Genomic DNA, 20,560 nt, shown 5'->3' with positions numbered 1-20,560 from the left:
TTTTTATAATGATATTATATCATGCTTTCATTCTGACATCTACATGCAGAATAATTAATATAAAAATAATGCTATAATAATTTCACCTGCTGAACGACAAACTAAATGTGCAATATTGTAATAAAGCAGATTTTGGTAGAAAAAGGAAACATAAAAATAGTCTCGCACATTTGCCTCATTACAACGAAGACATACAGTAAATGTGTAGTGGATTGTTTTCTATTTTTTGGTCTAGGAAACATTTCTTGTCTATTGCCAACAACAACAATGTGATTTAGATCACTCTTTCCTTCAAAACACTTGCTATATTTAGCCACATTTAATGAATGTGTGCACTCTAGCTAGATGTTTGTGGTCCACTTTACTGATAAATTACAATGAATTTAAAAACATGTTAAAATGACAGAAAGTTGGATCTAACATTTTAAATTTCTCAGCAGAAATCTCCCCCTAACTTCTTTTTTAAATGTGTCCATTCACATTAACTTCCTGTGGTTTTGGGCCACATTTGTACCACTCTTGTATTGCAGTTGCACAAAGTCAATCCAAGGACAGACTGGACACCCCTGACATAAGAGGAAAAAAACGTTTTTCTCACCCATTGTTTGGTGTCGGGTAAATGACCAGGAAACAGGCGGTGAAGAACCCAAGAAGAGAGCCCCCAGAGGCCACCATGGGAATGACTATTACACTGCCAACAGCTTTCACCACTGCGCCCAGAGCTGAGGCCACCAGGATCTGACTGATGTAGACCTGCAGAAATAATATCTTAATTTTATCAAAATACTACAAAACATTTTGACAAGTCGTTTACAGCATCCCTCACGATTAGTGGCACTAATAAATATGCACAAAACACCAATAAACCAATCCTTGCAGCAGCTGAATGCTCAAAAGTTTAGAATAATGCAGCCTTTAGTTTGAGGGCATGTATGCAATATGGAAAGAAAGAAATTATTTGATCAAAAATCACCAGCGCCATAATCCTTGGCACACAAAACCACTCTTACAAAATAAAACTAACTTGAATATTTTAAATGTGTACTTTGTGGATCAACATGTCCAGAAGGTTTCATTGGTAACCAGTGACTTACTGTTTCCCTGGGCTAATAATTATTACACAGAAGCTTTTTTGGTTCACTGATCTTTCAAAACGGGGAAGACAAGCGAACATCCCATTCAAATAAGGCATATGTGTAACAGTTGAGACTTCAAAAGTAAAGAAACAGCTCCAAGAAAGTATCTACTCACCTGCATTTGTTCATATAGTTTATAACAATTGAAAATTTGACAAAGAAGGCTGGATAGGAACTGCAGAGTGCCACAAAGCCTCCATAATAATCAGTTAAAGGCTTTAGTTCACAGCTTTTCAAGGGGTGCCAATAATAGTGGTGGGGGCTGCACCACTGGATCTTTCTGTGAAATGAATACTGAAGGTGTACATTTTTAAATCTCTAAAATCTAAATTTGGAAGCGTTACAGATTATCGCCATCTTGTTTAAAAGGGAATTTAGCTAACTGGGAAATTCTGCTTTGTACAGTTCAGCACAAGTACAACTGCATAAACAAAGAAGTCTGGTTTAGTGAAAACCATTTGGTATATTGCAAAGTAAGGTTTTGTTTTTACTTCGCAAGTACTTAATTACAGTGTTTAATGAAGTATAAATTAACTATGGACACCTACCTGACAGGACAAGATGGCACAGTCAATCCCAAAGCCTCGGCGAGAGTTACCAGGACTGTGCTGGATGTACTGCAAAAAGGTGAGAAAGTCACAGTTATCATTCTTATACAACTGATCTTGAGCACAACTATTCAAATTAATATGCAGCAATATGCAAAAAATGCTGTGCGGGTTAAGAAATAAAAATGTAAATATGATTATAATTGAATTGTCTTTTGAATTAGAATATACAAAAAAAATGTTGATCGTATTTATTTATCCACACCAACGTCAGGAACTAATCTGATATCTTTAAATGAGATACCAGCCTCCAGAACCACTGCTGTTGAGACTTTTTTAAGTAAAAACATATTCATGTATGCATCAAAAAGAAATAAAGAACCCCTGTTTTTGTATGTTTTCTGAAAAAGTGATAAAAAGTTTTCAAGCCGGACAAAGCTACAAGTCTGGAGAAAAGAAAACTTAAGAGCTAAAATCAGTGATTCTGCACCTCTTTCATTTCGTGATACTGTCCTAGCAGCGCATATGGGCAGTAGGAGATACTCATGCAGATGATGCCCATGCTGCTAATCATCACCATGGCAACATACACATTAGGGAAGATCGCCATTACAGCAGTTCCTGTGGAACAAAGACAGAAACGTTTACTAATTAAACTGGACAGATTCTACCTTGTTCTGCTCACCAGCCATTGTTCATCTTACCTATTGAGAATCCAAGAGTTCCTAGGATGTAGATAACCTTAATGCTCAGGTCAAAGTTGTCCAGATACTTCTGAAGAATAGCTGGAAACAAACATGAGCGGAATAACAGCTTGCAGTGAAAACATACAGAGCGTGCTAAATATTTCAAATATAAATGTGTGTAGCTACCTGAGCATATTGCTGCGGTCATGGCGTATATAACCAGTCCCCAGCATCCCATTTGAACCCCCTTGTGGTAATTTTCCAATGATGTTGAGTTAGCAGAAGCCTGAGGGAGAAGTGGTGAGTTTTGTAAATAATTTGAAATTAAATATGAAAGAGAAAATTCAGATTAACAGTGTAAATGTCATATTTTCTGGTTTCTGGTTTTGACCTACAGACATTCCTGTAAAATAAATTACATAAAAGTAATAGTTCGGTTCTAGGGAAATTAGCTTTTTAGACGAGATGTGAGCATCTTCATCTTTTAGATGAAACTTTTAAACTTATTTTATTTCTATTTGTAAAAAAAAAAAAAACAATAAAAAATTCCAGTAGTTTTGATATTAGGGGCTTTAGCTCAAACTTGAAAGCACAATGCAGTGCCTTGGGAAAGTACTCGGCCCCCTTGAACTTTTCAACCTCTTTCCACATTTCAGGCTTCAAACATAAAGATATAAAATTCTAATTGTTTGTGAAGAATCAACAACAAGTGGGACACAATCATGAAGTGGAATGACATTTATTGGATGTCAAACTTTTTAACAAATAAAAAACTGAAAAGTGAGGCTTGCAATATTATTCGGCCCCCTTGCGTTGATACTTTGTAGCGCCACCCTTTGCTGCAATTACAGCTGCAACTCGCTTGGGGTTTGTCTCTATCAGTTTTGCACATTGAGAGACTGAAATTCTTGCCCATTCTTCCTTGCAAAACAGCTGGAGCTCAGTGAGGTTGGATGGAGAGCGTTCATGAACAGCAGTCTTCAGCTCTTTCCACAGATTCTCGATTGGATTCAGGTCTGGACTTTGACTTGGCCATTCCAACACCTGGATACATTTATTTGTGAACCATTCCATTGTAGATTTGGCTTTATGTTTTGGATCATTGTCTTGTTGGAAGATAAATCTCCGTCCCAGACTCAGGTCTCTTGCAGACTCCAACAGGTTTTCTTCCAGAATGGTCCTGTATTTGGCCCCATCCATCTTCCCATCAATTCTGATCATTTTCCCTGTCCCTGCTGACGAAAAGCAGGCCCAAACCATGATGCTGCCACCACCATGTTTAACAGTGGGGATGGTGTGTTCAGTGTGATGAGCTGTGTTGCTTTTACTCCAAACATATCGTTTTGCATTGTGGCCAAACAGTTTGATTTTGGTTTCATCTGACCAGAGCACCTTCTTCCACATGTTTGGTGTGTCTCCCAGGTGGTTTGTGGCAAACTTTAAACAAGACTTTTTATGGATATCTTTGAGAAATGGCTTTCTTCTTGCCACTCTTCCATAAAGGCCAGATTTGTGCAGTGTACAACTGATTGTTGTCCTATGGACAGACTCTCCCACCTCAGCTGTAGATCTCTGCAGTTCATCCAGAGGGATCATGGGCCTCTTGGCTGCATCTCTGATCAGTCTTCTCCTTGTTGGAGATGAAAGTTTAGAGGGACGGCCGGGTCTTGGTAGATTTTCAGTGGTCTGATACTCCTTCCATTTCAATATGATTGCTTGCACAGTGCTCCTTGGGATGTTTAAAGCTTGGAAAATCTTTTTGTATCCAAATCCGGCTTTAAACTTCTCCACAACAGTATCTTGGACCTGCCTGGTGTGTTCCTTGGTCTTCATGATGCTCTCTGCGCTTTGAACAGAACCCTGAGACTATCACAGAGCAGGTGCATTTATACAGAGACCTGATTACACACAGGTGGATTCTATTTATCATCATCAGTCATTTGGGACAACATTGGATCATTCAGAGATCCTCACTGAACTTCTGGAGTGAGTTTGCTGCACTGAAAGTAAAGGGGCCAAATAATATTGCACGCCCCACTTTTCAGTTTTTTATTTGTTAATAAAGTTTGATACATCCAATAAATTTCATTCCACTTCACGATTGTGTCCCACTTGTTGTTGATTCTTCACAAAAAATTAGAATTTTATATCTTTATGTTTGAAGCCTGAAATGTGGCAAGAGGTTGAAAAGTTCAAGGGGGCCGAATACTTTCGCAAGGCACTGTATGTCTGCATATTATTATATCTATGTACGATGAGGATGATGGCAAAAGGAAGAAGGTTCCTGCTGCTTTCTGTTTGCTTGGTCTTGTTTCAGTTTTACAAGGATGCATTTATTTATTTATATATATACTTAATGTATTCTTAAAACTAACCTTGCCTGTTTATGTTTCTGTAGTGTGTTGCAGCAATGCCCTCAGTTTAACCTAAATATCTCCCCTAGCAGACAAATAAAGATACTTTTGACTTTATATGTCTAGATTAGTGAAAGCTGGACTACATTATCTTAGAGGGAATAGAGGCTTATTAAATGCTTAATAAATCAGATTGTGTACAAACATTCCACTCTAAAATCCCCTACTTTTACACACTCAGATTTTAAACTTTTTCTATCAGTATGTATACCAGTCTGGGTAAATGAGCCCATATATTTACTCTGTTGGGTTTTATTACCTGTATGTATCTTCTAATTTGGCACAATGATTATTTCCCTGCTTTGTTGGCATTTGGACCTATTTAAATCAGCTCTTTTTAAAACATTTTAGAGCGGTTATACCTGGACTATGTTATTCTGCATTAAATACAGGCTAATCAAGGCACAGTTTGTGATCTCATATATCTTACATTTGTTTGCAAAACAATAAAATGTCCTGTTTATTTAGTTATGATTTTCATCTTGTGTGTAACTTCTTCAGCTTGGGTTTTATGTGATGCTGCCTATCTTCCGCAGTTTTCCCTTGAAAAAAGATCTTGACATCACCCTTTCTTCCTGTTTCTCAAACCTGAGATCACAGTGCTGACAACTGCAGGTAAGATACTTTCTATGCGTAACTACTCCACAAAACCCCACTACAAGAACCAAAGAAGTGCCTTAAAGCCAGTATGTTTACTGTGTCAGTTTCGTACAGTAGGATCTCCTTCGTAGATGACTTGTCCCATGAAGTCGGTGAAGAAGACAGCCTGTGCAATGATGGAGAACCAGGTGAGCAAGTGACAAACGCAGAGTCGCAGCAGCTCTGGAGGCATCTTCAGCATGGAGAGCCACAGCAGTCGTACGGTGGTCTCAACCTGAGCATGTACGCAGAATTTAACCAATGAGAAGGCGCTCCGATCAGGAGTAAATCATCATGAACCAATACAGATCCGTCACAGTCTCATTTAGGCTTTATGTCCTCACCTCGCCCTCCTCGCTCTCTGTATCTCCGCTGGAGGAGTTTGTATTCCCACTGCGGTGTCTGTTCTTCTGTCTGTTCCTCCTCCTGTGTCGGGCCTCCACTACATACAGATCATTCATGCTGCGAGATGGCTTGATAAGGAAAGCAGCGTTGGCTCGGCGGTAGCGGTAACGGTGGCTTCCTACACGCCCATAGTACGAGAAAGTGCAAGACGGTTGGCGGTAGAAGGTGTGATGGCGGCGCGGCTGTCGCATGGGAGCTCCTGTACTGGCAGCTGGACACAAGAAGGGTTTATGGGGTTTTATGGAGATGTGGAAATAAAATATAGCATCTAAAGCTTTGATAAACAACATTTGAAAATATAATATACAATGATCTTGCAAAAATATGCATTCTTTTTTAACTTTTTCACAAACTTTGATATATTTTATTGGGATTTTATCTAATATAGTCAATACTCAATACTTTCTACGACCTCCGTCTGAATTTTGTTTCAGATTCTTTTTTGTTAAATATGTCAGTAAGACAGATCAGTGTCTGAACCTAGACTTTGACTGGACCATTCTGACACCTGAATATGCTTTGATCTAAGCCATTCCAATGCAGCTGTGGGTGTATTTTTAGGGTCTTGCTCTCCTGAAAGGTGAACTCTGACCAGCTTCCTTGTCTTTGCTGAAAAAAAGCAATCCGCACCAAGATGCCAGCACCATGTTTCACTGTAGAGATAGTGTGTGTGTGTGTTCCTGTCTTGGCATCACAGTGAGAACCATTTTCCCGATTTCACCATCAAATTGAGGACCGTTTGTACCAAAGTGAGGACATTTTGCTGGTCCTCACAACCTGTTTTGCTAACGGTTAGGTTTAGAACTAAGGTATGAATTGACTTTAGGTTAAGGTTAGGGTTAAGCATGCACTGGTAATGGTTAGGTTTAGGGTTATTGTCGGGGTTAGGGCATAGAAAGGGTTGAAAATGACTGAAAATCAATGGAAGTCAATGGGAGTCAACAGATGGTCTTCACTACATATAGCAAAACAAGAGAGTGTGTGTGTGTGTGTGTGTGTGTGTGTGTGTGTGTGTGTCAATGTGCAGTGTTTTCCTTGGGCCACAAATGTAAACATTAGTCTCATCTGACCAGACACTTTGTTCCACATCTTTGCTGTGTCCCCTACATGGCACTTCTTTACTGCTTTTGTTTAAAACTAGAATTTTTTTCTTTCCATTCTATCACAAATGCCACATCTTTGGAGTGTATAACTAATAGATGGTTAAAACCTTGAAATGCTTGAATAGTAGCAAGGATTAAGTATCTATAGATTCCACAAATTTTAAAACAGCACAAAGCTAAAATTGGTTTCTAATGTTCACCGTTGAGGTATTTCCCAGATCAGCTCTGTTTCAAATTCGAAAACTCTCACTTATTAAATAACAAAAAGTATCCCAGACTAAAGGGAGCTCATTTAAAGCAGTTTGTGATATTTCTAAAAACGTTTTTGTTTTAGTTCTTTGTTTGGCATTTAAGACCCAGTTTAAGAACTAAATGTCCAGTTAAACCTGGATTAAAAGGAGTCTAGCTACTAAACAGACAGTAAAATTGCTAATTTTTTCATTTTTAATCAAGTGTGCATTCAGTAACTCAAAAACCAAAACACTGATAAAGACTGCTAAAAGGGTGACATTATTTGCCAAGTCAAAGATAAGCTAAATATCAAAATATTTTCAATCAATGTGTAAACTATTTCATTTATTAAACATTCTTATGTGCTTTAGAAAGTGGAATGAAAACAAAATTTTTCCTGAATTGTATTTAATGCTGCTAACAATTGTTGTGCTCTTTCCATTTCCTGTATGTCCTGCTCTGCTCCTTGGTCTTCATGATGTTGTTTGTTCACAAATTCTCTCTAATAAGCCTCTTCATAAAACAATTATACTGAGATTAAATTACACACAAATTGACTCTGTTTAATAATTAAGTGACTTCTGAAGCCAACTGGATGGACCGGATTTCATTTGTGGGTTTTGAGAGTAAAGGGGGGCTGAATACAAATGCACACAATTTTACTTGTTTAACATTTTGAAAGCCATTTATCATTTTCCTTACACTTCACAGCTATGCAATACTTTGTGTTTATCACATAAAGTCCCTGTGAAATACACTGAAGTTTGTGGTTGCAACCTGACAAAACGTGAAAAAGTTTAATGGGAATGAACACTTCTGCAAGGTGTTGTCATAATAATATTCTGACCTTTAATCATCCCGGCACGGTGTGCTTGTCCTTTGGAGCTCAGCCTGTCAGAGCTACCTCTGTCTGCATTCGTCACACTGGCCAACAGCCTCCCATTCAGAGTCCGCTGCTCATTAAGCTGGTTATTCAGCAGCGCCTCCTGACCGTCATCGTTCTCCATCTCCTGCAGGAAGGCCGAGAGGCGGGAGATCTTGGGCGTGTGAGAATGCCCGTGATGATTGGCGTGGTGGGGGCGAAGCAGGTCTTCGCTGCCCGTGCTGCTGCTGCGCCTGATGCTGGCGAGCCGCGGACGGGAGCTGCTGTGGTCAGGGCTGAAGAAGGATGGGATCCTCGGGGGTGTGCCGTGGTGAGGCGAGAGGCGCTCGGCAAAGATGGACGGCTCCAGGTGGCACAGGAACAGAGCGTCATGGTCCAGGTGGTCGAGGGTGGCGTCAGCCATGGCGAGAACACTGTCACTTTTACCTGGAAGGAAGTCAAGAGGGAAGTACAAGAAAAAAAAAAAGATTTTAGATGTGAGACATGAAGACATCTTGCCAAGAAGGGAAGATTTATCTCCTGGTGTGAACTTACTTCTGACAAGCTCCACTTCCAGGAAGTCCATGTCCATTTCTTGCTCTGACTGATTGTCACCATAAGGGTCACAGAACTCGTAGGTTTCCATCGAATCATGTTCCCCAATCATTTCCAGCTTGGGAACAAGAAGTCCAGCTCTGCAATTGGCTGACGGTTGAAGGTGGTTAGAATTTGGACTCTCCTGAAAAGAGATTATCTTTAAATATACAGTACAGAGGTTTGTAAACCCTCTAATTTCTTCATAGTGTCCTCCAAATGAAACATATTTAGATGATATGATGTAAGTTACCTATTAACTAATTTTCTATCCTATCCCAGCTGACCATGACTGCATGTTATGCAGTGTGTCATTAAATAAACTGAGGACAGTGAACTGTGACTAGGGATGGGTATCAAATCCGGTACTTTATAGATACCGACTGATTTATGTCTGCACCACTGAGTACCAATCTAAGTAAAATCATTCAGTACTATGTTTCGGTACCTAAACGCCTCATTGTGACACTGAGGAAGTGGAAGAGTGGCCGATTTTCCATGCCGGACATGAACACAGCATTGCACGCACAAGAACATAATGACTTCATTAGCTGCTGGTACCATGAAAGGTACCCATCCCTAACTGTGACTTTCAATAAATAAAAATTTAAAAAAAACAGAAAATCCTGCAGAGACCTCGAACAGAACCGGAGAAATCGGTCTAATTAGTTGGACTGGACTGAATGGAATGAAAAGCAAAAAAAAATTTTGGAAAACCTTCAGAAAGCCTAGAGACGTTTAGATGAAGACCAGTTTAAAAGGGTGCAAGAAAGTCTGGCTCCTTGGAAGCAAAATATAAGGAAATGATTGCTGACTCTACAATTTAGTACAGTATTAAAGTTCTGCACCTGATCAAGCCTGTCGCTTTGTGGTGAATATTGTTGTTCCTCGATGCTGAAGAGATGAAGCACCACAGAGATGGAGAACAGGATGGCAGCGAATACGAACAAGATCTGCTCCTGGGACTTAAAGATCACTCCAAGGAACGTGTGCATCCAGTCTAAGCCTCCAAGAGCGTAGCCGACTGCACCACCGAGGCCTAGAAACATAAAAGACATTACAGCTTAATTATTAGGCTTGTATAAGTCCTAGGCTTCCCCCTTAAAACTGCAACAAAATTTGATCTTACCAGCAGAAGCGGCGTGGATGTTGAGCGCCATGTCTTGCTCCTCCGTATCTGCCACATCCAGCAAGTACGCTCTGATTGGCCCCTCTGTGGCATCTGCACAAAAGTCCAGCACTACAACGCCCAGCACAGTGAGAACGATGCCTATCGGTTGTCTGCCCTGCTCATCACCAAGCGACAGACCTCATGGGGGAAAAGAAGAATGGACGTTATTGAAAGTTTGCTTTTGGTTTTGTATAACAAGCAGAAACAGTGGTTATGAACACATATCTTAGTAAAACATGGAGGACAATGACATGTTTATAGGAGCAGCTAATGTATCCAAAACCAAAAGTTAAGTCATTATTATTATTCCAACACCTAAATGTCATGAAACAACTTGATACATGTGCTATGTAAAAGAAAGGAGTGAATGAAATTGCAATTAAAAAGGTGGAAATAATTGATCAATAATTGAAAGCATTACATTTCTACATAATTATTTCTATATTTGTTTGATTTCTTGATTGTTTCTGTGCTAAAGATAATTTTTCCATACTTATTCAGATGTGGAAAATGATATTAAAAAAAATCCATTCAGTCAGCAAATTAACAACAAATAGCATTAAAAAAACACAAAAAAAACGAGGAAAAGGACAGAATCTACATACAAATGAATTCTTGTATTTTCAACTGTTGGGATAATGGAGTAAACTTATTGGTCCCCTAAACTGCAAAGGAGTATTTCCTCTAAACTTATTGGAAAACAGCAAAGACAGCTACAAAGTAAATATAATGACACCATTAAGAGTAAGGCCAGAAAGATTATTAATGATCCTTTTCACCTACTGCGCAGACTTTGTGATATTACGTTCTTTTGTGGCAAATTCAACTGACGTGCTTCAGCCTTATGTTCTACCATGCGCCCTTAGATCAGCTGAGCAGCTTTTGTTGGTTGCACCAAAAACTGAGCTGAAGCTCAGAGATCGGGCCTTTTCAGTCATGACTCCAAAATGATGGAACAAGTTGCCATTAAAAATTGTTCTCCTCTTGCTGTTTTTAAGTTTCTCTTAAAACATTTATTTTCAGTTGTTTTTAAAACAGTGTGAGTGCATGGACAATGAAATATTCATATTGGTATAAGGAATAAATTCAGGAAACACTTATCCAGATCTGGAAAATTAGAAAATCAAGTTCCAAACTTTTGCAGACTTTTCTAGATTGTGTAGGACCCCTGAAGGAGAGGGGGGGGGGGGGGGGGAATGGTGACGTTATCCTCTTTGATTTTTAATAGTTGTGCATTCATCTATGTGTTCTTTCATTATATCAGCAACTAAAACCCTCAACAAGGTAGAGAAAAACTACAAAAAAATCAAGATAGAAGGATATAATCTGCATGGAAATGGGTATAAAAAGAATTTAGAATAAAATAATTATTATCATTTTAATCTAAATTCACTACAAGTTTTTTCCATACTTATCTAGACCTTGAAGATGCCAATTCCTGAATTTTTCAACCACTGTTGATATAAGCCAGGTGATTAGATCTGTGTGCACGTGATCAATAATGTATTTGTGATTTTTAATGGCTGCATGACCTAGACGAGTGCATAAACAGGTCACTGCACATTTCCCATACTGCTTTGCATGTTGCGAGTGACCTTGTTTGTTTTTCTCTCCTCTACGTACTCACAGCAATGAGTCTGGGGGGCCAGGGGAGAAGTTGCATGAATATGTGTGAACAGCGCAGATTGGAGCCGTCAGTCTGTACTGTAAGGATGTGAGGGCAAGAGATCAGAGGCAGGGTGACGCAGCATGACTTTACAAACTAAAGGAAATAAAAGTGTTCGTAGAAGGAACAGCAGAGTCTGCTTCTGTGTGTGTGTTTGGGGGAGACAATGGAGCCACAGGGCTCATTAGCCAGGCACACAGACAGGAAGTGACCTGTGATTGGTGGAGAGAAGGAAGCAAACAGGAACCGTTTCCCTGTGAACTGCCAGCTCCGTTGTTCCCATGTCAACACACACAAACACACTCACACGACCACACTCATGGACAGGTTACTACAAGCTTTCCCACGTCACACGCTGTTTTTCACACATTTATATTTATTTACAACCACGGAAACACACACATATTTGCTCCGATTCATTTATTTCTCACATAGGTTACTGGTTTTTCCCATGCAACTCACACACACTTTGTTCCTTCCCCTGTGCCCTGTTTGACCTAAATGCCAACTTTGCAGAGAAGAATGGAGGCAGAAAAGAATAGAAACAAGCAAAACTAAAAAGATTCTGCTGATAGAAAACAGTTCACATTGCTCGTATTATTTATAACTCCTCCTGTTTCATTAATACTCTGTTTCAGAGAGGCACTGAGAAACATTGCTGGGGAAAGGGCTTAAATGCTTGCCGGCAACGTGGAAACTAAAAAAAAAATGCACCAAACTGAACGTTACCAGACTGCACTGACGACACTGTGCAGTCTGGACACTGGATGCATAGGATTTAGAGTTTCCATATCAAAAGGGTGAAGGACAGAGGCGTAAGAAGCGATTTAAAAAGGAAACTGTAATTTCTTTGGCATATCAATTCATGTATGCTGTTCATTTAGCCTACAAGAGAGAACAAGACTTTCAACAGGTAACAGGAAGGCTTAACGGAGTGTAGCGAAGTTGCTCTGTTTAATTCTTTTGAGCATTCATCTGACACGCAGTTTGGAAATGTTGGCACCCTTCTGGAAATGCCAGATTTAAGGGTGTGAAATACACATGGAAACTGCTGTTTTTGTAGTGCATTTAGCTAATTGCTAATATAAGATGCTAAAGACAGTTTAATATGTCAAATCTCTAATAATTTGGGGTAAAAAAAGTAGCATAGCCTTTTACAGCTTGTGCGTCGAATTTAGAAAAAACATTTTGTTTTGGTACCTTTTTATATTAAAGTCCTAAAGAGGAGTAGGAATCAACAAAATCAGTATCTGGCAAGTTTAAGCTTTACAACAGCAAAGATCAGACATTGGACACAAGGCTCAGGTGGGTCATCTCTCCTTTTACTTTAAGATATTTTAGCCTCTTTTTTAATTGATGGAAATCAAGTGATGGAAGAGACAAAACGTTCAACATAAATGTAAATAGTGTACTGTTACTTTAGCTATTCAAAATCCAGCCATATTATGAACATTATGACTTTTGGTGGAGGAACCTATCATCCTATCAAATAGCTGCTAATATTTAATAACCATCCACAGCAACAATTTCATTAAGAATAACTGAAAACCGTTACTACAGTAGTTATTGTCTGCAATGTCATTTGTAAAAAAAAAAAGATTAAATAAATTATTTAGCTTGTTTGCAAACGGTAGCAACAAGTGGAGATTTACTTTCTGCCTTATTTATTTCTGCTCTCTTGCACATAAAAAATGCGCATAAAATGCCTCTTGTACATAACAAATGTCTACATTTAAAAAATAAACTAATCTCTGTGGCATGTTTGTGTGAACTTTAGGTACAAATATATTTTGAGAAACAATAATTGTTTTTCCCACTAGTAACTTCAACAACCACTGAACAATTTACATGTTTTCTCCAACACCTGTATCTCTTTCTATTAAACTTAAATTTAAAAATGTTATTGACAAAGAAAATAGAAAACTTTGTCAAAAGGAAGAAAATAGGAAAATAATTAGAAAATATAAAATTACAACCAACTACAATACGAAATGTTGCAAAAAACGGACAGTACATTGGCTTCAATACTCAAAAACAAAACTAATCACTGAGTATTTTTACAGATTAAACATGTTTTTAAATTTGCTGCATAGAGGTCAAGCAAGAACCAAAGTAAACTTTGGCCGGTCTTAATCTTCTGAAATGTGATCAGCTTTTCTGTTTAGTTGTTGATAACAGAGTTTTCAGACTGTTTCAAACACGATTTGGGTCACAGTAAATAAAAAGGCTAATATGAGGAATAAATATCACCATTTCCAAAACTGCATACATAAAATTTACCTCTCTCTAAAATAAAAAACTTAAGAAAAACAAACTAAAATGCCTTTTTAAGATGCTATTGTTTCATGTGTTTGATCATATTATTGATTTTCTTTTCCTAGATTTGACCTTTCTGATTATTTTGCATTGGATCCGGAGAGATTTCTCTTCCTTGTATTTTTTTTCCTTCTGTTCATTCTTTTAATAAGTTCATAAAACGTTCTTCTGTTGATCATCAGTCTGTGTAATGCATACTTCACAGCCATTATTTAGTAAGTAAAGAAGTGCAAAAAGTTTAAAATGCCAAAAATTATGAACAATATGATTTCATTTAATATATTTGCAATAATAAAAGCAAAGAAGAAGAAGGTGTGTGATTAATTATGATTATTTTAATTTACAAAACCAAAATGTTCAGTCACTCTCATAAAAATATGCTTGTTCTACTTTTAAATACTATTTTTATATATTTTTTAAATATTATATTTTAAAATATTATAAATATAATATTATATTTGGTAATTAAAATGTTTTTTATTAAGTTCATTTAATGTGAACATTTTTTTTTACTTTTGTAATCAAAGAAAGCATTTGAAGGAAAGCATGAACGTTGTACCACGTCCATGGATGCTCAAAAGTCCAAAATGTTTTTGCTTTCTTTGTGTCATCTTTTTTATGTTGCTTAAACACTTTACTTATTCTTTCTTTATCATATTTCCTGATCCCAACAATAAAAAGGAAATCTTCGTTTTATGTATGAGTATTACTAAAAGCTAATACTAAAACCAGACTGTGATGATATAGCTGAACATATGCAGCGGGAACCGTATGTTTAATAGTATTACCAACCACGTGTGTGCTTTAAAGACAAATATGTTATTAGCCTGGGAGTAACATCTGGTGCTTTTTCAGGCAACGGCTCTAAATGGAGGAAGCTTACAGCAGATGATACTCTGCTGATATCAGCAGGAAGATGTTTTAGTCTCCTCCGCTTATGGAACAAGTGCATGCTGGTTAAAGAAAGACGGCTTTTATAGTATCAGGTTTTAGGGTTTTCTTTCATTCAAGACTGTTAGCTTTCTTGGGTACAAATGGCAAGAAGTAAATTGTCTTTAAATGTGAAAATATAAAACCTCCTATAGATGCATTTTATTTCTGTTTATTAAACAAATAGACTGAGTGTCCTTTAAGTAAAAAAAAAGACAATTTATTTCTTATTTTATGACAAAAAACACCATGTGCTCACCTATCAATGAGCCATTCAGAAACAGCGCCACTCCAATCAGGGTTCCTATACAGAGAGCCAGGATGAACGGCCTCCTCCTGCCCCACCGCAGAGTGCAACGGTCGCTGGCCGAGCCGATCAGAGGCGTGAACATGAGGCCTAAAACCGGACTGAGGAACCACGTCAGACTGTAGTACTGCTCTGGAAGACCTGCAAAGGGACAAACAGACTCATTGAGTTCAAACAGCCAAGAGTTGTTTTTGTTTTCCTATTTTGACCAGCAGGGGGCGGAATTTGCATCCTGTATGTGGAAGTAAGAGTATGAAGCTGAAATAAATAGTTTTCTGTTGAAATTATGTTAGGAAATAAGACATGAGAGTTAAGATTTGAATTTTAAAACCAAAAAATGCCAAGAAACCAAAGACATTTCATTCAAAGACAAAGTAATTTTTTTCATACTATAACACAAAAAAGCTGTAATTGCATTTTTATAGAAACATTCACAGGAGATGGTACATGGAATAAAAGTTCCTTTACTTAGAATATCAATGTTAATTGATAATTCAATTCAGAAAGTGACACTCATTATACAGTTTAGTAACTGGTTATTTTTGACAAGTCACAGTTATTGAAAACCTTTGAGAAAATTATTTAAAAAATTTAAAAATTAATAAAAGAACATGGATAAAAACCCTGGCTGGGATTTGAACTGCGGTGCAACCAAATTCTGGGATATTAAACTTCCTTTGAAATGCAAAATTTTCTTTCAAATTCCCCATCAAATTCCCAAAGACAATGGCCAGTAAACTGACCTTATTTGTCATCACTTTTTAAAATATTAATAAGCTTTATCTTTCCACTGCCAGCATCAAGGTGAGGCTTTCAAACATACCAGCAGCACAGCAGGTTCTCAAATTAGAAGAGGTTGATGGAAAAAACTTTGCCTAAACAGACTGCGTGCAATAAATGTATGGAAAGGTACACGTGCTGTCAATACCTCTGAATAATAACAGCCAGCAAACACTCCTGTTACCATGTGTGCTACTTCCTAAATCCTTATCTGTCACTACGGATCATTCAAGGAGTAATTTTAGAAGACTAGCACAGGTGACGTTAATTAAGAAGGGAACTGCAAGTTAAACAGACTGATTTATTTAAAGAGATAATTTGCTATATTTGGTGAGTTAACACTTTCTTAGCCACCTAAATTAAGATGTCTAAGGAAATAGAAATGGGGGGGAAAAAGTCATCCTTAAGGCCCATATATGCTTCCTTTACACTTGGAAATAGGTTGCCATTTGTAACGTTGTGAACCGTCCCTGCTATCACAATTTCAATGCATTTATTAGGTTGGTATAGTTGTTAGGCAATGTAGCCACTAGAGGGCAGTTCTGAGTTAGCTTCCAAATTCAGAGGAAAATGGCAAACATGCAGACAGTAGAGAAAATCTTGATGATGTTCATTCTTGGCAAAAGACTTATAGAAGAGTACGACATTGTGGCATGTTGATAGAGATGTTCTACCAGTTCCTCATCGCTTTTCTTCATTCCTTTCCCTTTTTGCACAAGAGCGATACTGGCCACAATGCCCCCCAGAATCACTGGTAGTAGTGCTCCATTTATTGAGATTGGTTATTAATCTGCACGCTCACTGATAAAGGAATAAAATACAAACAAAATGAATGCAGAGGACTAAAAGAAGACTCCGTCCATATGTGCCTGCAAATTTCAACATGTAAGGGCCTTTCAGAATCAGAATCCCTTCATTTGTCCTACAGTGGGAAAATTGTTACAACAGCAGCAGAGTAAGAGTGCCGTTCAACAGAAGCATAGGACAAACCAGAAAATGGTTTAAATGGTTTAGTGTAAATAATACATGCATTGTGGTAATGCTTTAAATTTACACAACCTTGCCTATTGTGTAAACACCAGTCTGATATCACTAATCACTGCAGAACCTTTTATTAAAACAGATTAAATCATCAGTATTAAACCAATACCCTAGCAACAGCCAGAGTAGAAACAACAGAACACACTCAATAAAAATAAATATCTGCCAATAGGGCAAAAATAAATAACTCCGTAAGTTATTGGGTCATATTCTGAAGCTATGGCTGAAGAGAGCTTTATACTTCTACTTTTCTAGCTTTCTGTGCCAGCTTGCTGTGCTGTAGTGCCAATGTTAGCTTATATGCATCAGGGAGAAGTTTAGGTTCAGGTTTACATTTAGCTGTGCTATTCTTATCTTGCTCCACCGGTATAATGCATTTTTAACTGCAGCTAGAGTAAAGATACTTTTCAGCCATGAAACCCTTAAGCTACCAGAAGGCAGAGCTGCAACCCCGGCCGCCCTCCACTTGCTGAGATAATGCATCTAACTGTAGCCTTTTATCTTTATGGTGTAATTTTTTTAAAAGCAGGCTGCTTCATGACAGGGAATGGTTTCTATATTTGCAGTGTTTTTAAGGAACAAGGTATATATAATATAAAACAGTTTCTCTGTTTGTGACCCTTAAGTTTTGAGTTTTGTATTAAAAAGTCTGCACAGATGCTGCAGTGAATACACAGAATCGCACAGTGGAGACTATTTGTCCCCATTAAAAAAGATAAACACAATCCATGTTCCTACTGTCCTTTCCAAATTTGACCTCTGCTTTTCTCATGATCATTCTGTAAACTGGACTCAACCTCTGCCGCTTGTAGTGACATGTTCTTGGGAACTCTGTCACCACAGAGTCTCCATCACCTTCACTTCCTGACTCTTAATAAGGCTGTACTATTCACAAAGTGCTTCCTGCCGTGGGGCTTTTTTTAGACTCTTTTTTTTTTTTTAAAGACTTTTTATCTCCAGGTTTGTTTCTGTTTTTAACTTAAAAACAGACGCACACATCAACGAAACAAATTTGTTGCTGCTATGAAGTAGGAGACAAAGCAGCAGATAAGAATCGGTCTGTCTGTAGGTTTGTCAACATCAAAACAGGAAAACACTGTCTAGTAAACAATTCCCACACAATACTAAAAACACAGACACAACGTAGTAAATAAAGAAATGTCTCTGTTCCCACACACTTCTAAAACCCAGTTCCCACACAGTCCTGGTACTGTATGTGCAAACACACACATACACAGGGAATAATACTGAGAGAATGAAGATGCAGGAAGTATTTTAGAAAATGGAATGAGTGCAAAAAAGGAGAGGTCATGGAGGAAACAGAAAGAAGGAGTGTGAGAAAGGATTAACATCAAAGGGTGCCAAAAAGGACAGATGGAGAGAGTTCAGACAAGGTGAGAAAAGGAGGAAACATGAAAGACAGAGTAGGGCAGAGTCGGAAGGATGGAGAATCTGAATGAAACAGTTTATATATCCTGAGGAAAATAAAACAACTTTCCCGTCTATCATCAAGCCCGTTTTTCATTATGCACATTTCCTCCATGAACACCCAGCAAAAATAATAGAGTTCAATGTGCAATGGTTGGAATACAAACGCCCATTCTTTAGTGTCTGTGTTAGGTTGTATGTGCTTTTCTCCACGTTGTTCCTACAATGAAGAAAAAAATCTAAACTACAACGCCCTGCATTTATTTTCAAATCTAGAACGCGCGGAGTGAGCATCGTCTTTTAGTAGCAGGAGTACAGAATAAAAGTCCCCTTGCTGGAGCTCACACATGACTACAACTTTTCCACTTTTTTACTTGTATAACAAACATTACACTAGAGTCAAAACACTTAACATTAACATAACAGTCCTTTCTGTCTTCTCTCTCCTACAACTTGTTTTCTAAAGTTACAAAAAAAAAAGCAAATTAAAACAAAAATTACACATTGAATAAAATAGGTGATGGGTATACTAAACCGTAACAGTACAGACATCAGCCCGACTCACACAAATCATCGCAACTCTCATCCATAGGAGGATGCGAATATGTCATTTTATTATGTCATGTTAGGAGCAACGAAAGAACATAAGTCAATAAATATACTTTCTAAAGCTGTCTGCAAAAACAGCGATGCCAAAAAGGCTGGTGATGACTGCAACCAGGACCTTCCAGAGATGGAGCAATAGCATTATGGCTAGATATTTTGGCGCATACATAATGCCTGATACAGTCAAATAACGCGGTTAACTATGCCACCGGGGATTTAGTAATCCCACAGGACACTAAAGAAATATCAGCAAGTATTTAGTCAAGCAGCCACATATCTCTTGCTTGATGTGGTATGTCTACAAGTTTTATTATTTGGGGGAGAAAGCATTCAGTTCTGTATTGCCTTATAATTTTTTATTCTTTTATTTTCACAACACGGAAATAACTTTAATTTAATCAAGCTTTCTATCTGATGTTTGAACTGGATATACAGGTCCTTCTCAAAATATTAGCATATTGTGATAAAGTTCATTATTTTCCATAATGTCATGATGAAAATTTAACATTCATATATTTTAGATTCATTGCACACTAACTGAAATATTTCAGGTCTTTTATTGTCTTAATATGGATGATTGTGGCATACAGCTCATGAAAACCCAATATTCCTATCTCACAAAATTAGCATATTTCATCCGACCAATAAAAGAAAAGTGTTTTTAATACAAAAAACGTCAACCTTCAAATAATCATGTACAGTTATGCACTCAATACTTGGTCGGGAATCCTTTTGCAGAAATGACTGCTTCAATGTGGCGTGGCATGGAGGCAATCAGCCTGTGGCACTGCTGAGGTCTTATGGAGGCCCAGGATGCTTCGATAGCGGCCTTTAGCTCATCCAGAGTGTTGGGTCTTGAGTCTCTCAACGTTCTCTTCACAATATCCCACAGATTCTCTATGGGGTTCAGGTCAGGAGAGTTGGCAGGCCAATTGAGCACAGTGATACCATGGTCAGTAAACCATTTACCAGTGGTTTTGGCACTGTGAGCAGGTGCCAGGTCGTGCTGAAAAATGAAATCTTCATCTCCATAAAGCTTTTCAGCAGATGGAAGCATGAAGTGCTCCAAAATCTCCTGATAGCTAGCTGCATTGACCCTGCCCTTGATAAAACACAGTGGACCAACACCAGCAGCTGACACGGCACCCCATACCATCACTGACTGTGGGTACTTGACACTGGACTTCTGGCATTTTGGCATTTCCTTCTCCCCAGTCTTCCTCCAGACTCTGGCACCTTGATTTCTGAATGACATGCAGAATTTGCTTTCATCTGAAAAAAGTACTTTGGACCACTGAGCAACAGTCCAGTGCTGCTTCTCTGTAGCCCAGGTCAGGTGCTTCTGCCGCTGTTTCTGGTTCAAAAGTGGCTTGACCTGGGGAATGCGGCACCTGTAGCCCATTTCCTGCACACGCCTGTGCACGGTGGCTCTGGATGTTTCTACTCCAGACTCAGTCCACTGCTTCCGCAGGTCCCCCAAGGTCTGGAATCGGCCCTTCTCCACAATCTTCCTCAGGGTCCGGTCACCTCTTCTCGTTGTGCAGCGTTTTCTGCCACACTTTTTCCTTCCCACAGACTTCCCACTGAGGTGCCTTGATACAGCACTCTGGGAACAGCCTATTTGTTCAGAAATTTCTTTCTGTGTCTTACCCTCTTGCTTGAAGGTGTCAATAGTGGCCTTCTGGACAACAGTCAGG

General features: G+C 38.4%; 1 protein-coding gene across 1 annotated transcript in view; it reads right to left on the bottom strand.

The window, feature by feature from the left end:
* The window catches only part of LOC124879309 (solute carrier family 45 member 4-like), a 68,466-nt gene that overhangs the window by 7,245 nt on the left and 40,661 nt on the right, over positions 1–20,560 (bottom strand). Inside the window, exons 4-15 of the mRNA XM_047383800.1 lie at positions 14,961–15,149; positions 9,748–9,927; positions 9,467–9,657; positions 8,580–8,763; positions 8,010–8,471; positions 5,768–6,039; positions 5,497–5,658; positions 2,557–2,656; positions 2,389–2,469; positions 2,175–2,305; positions 1,685–1,753; positions 599–753 (exon numbers count right to left, since the gene is read on the bottom strand). Coding sequence (XP_047239756.1) covers positions 599–753; positions 1,685–1,753; positions 2,175–2,305; positions 2,389–2,469; positions 2,557–2,656; positions 5,497–5,658; positions 5,768–6,039; positions 8,010–8,471; positions 8,580–8,763; positions 9,467–9,657; positions 9,748–9,927; positions 14,961–15,149 — 2,176 coding nt within the window. The remainder of the gene's footprint in view (positions 1–598; positions 754–1,684; positions 1,754–2,174; positions 2,306–2,388; positions 2,470–2,556; positions 2,657–5,496; positions 5,659–5,767; positions 6,040–8,009; positions 8,472–8,579; positions 8,764–9,466; positions 9,658–9,747; positions 9,928–14,960; positions 15,150–20,560) is intronic.

The sequence above is a fragment of the Girardinichthys multiradiatus genome, chromosome 13 (genome assembly GCF_021462225.1).
Source record: "Girardinichthys multiradiatus isolate DD_20200921_A chromosome 13, DD_fGirMul_XY1, whole genome shotgun sequence".
Classification (NCBI taxonomy): Eukaryota; Metazoa; Chordata; class Actinopteri; order Cyprinodontiformes; family Goodeidae; genus Girardinichthys; species Girardinichthys multiradiatus.
The sequence above is the reverse complement of the archived record's forward strand: the minus strand, read 5'-3'. Positions and strand labels throughout refer to the sequence as shown.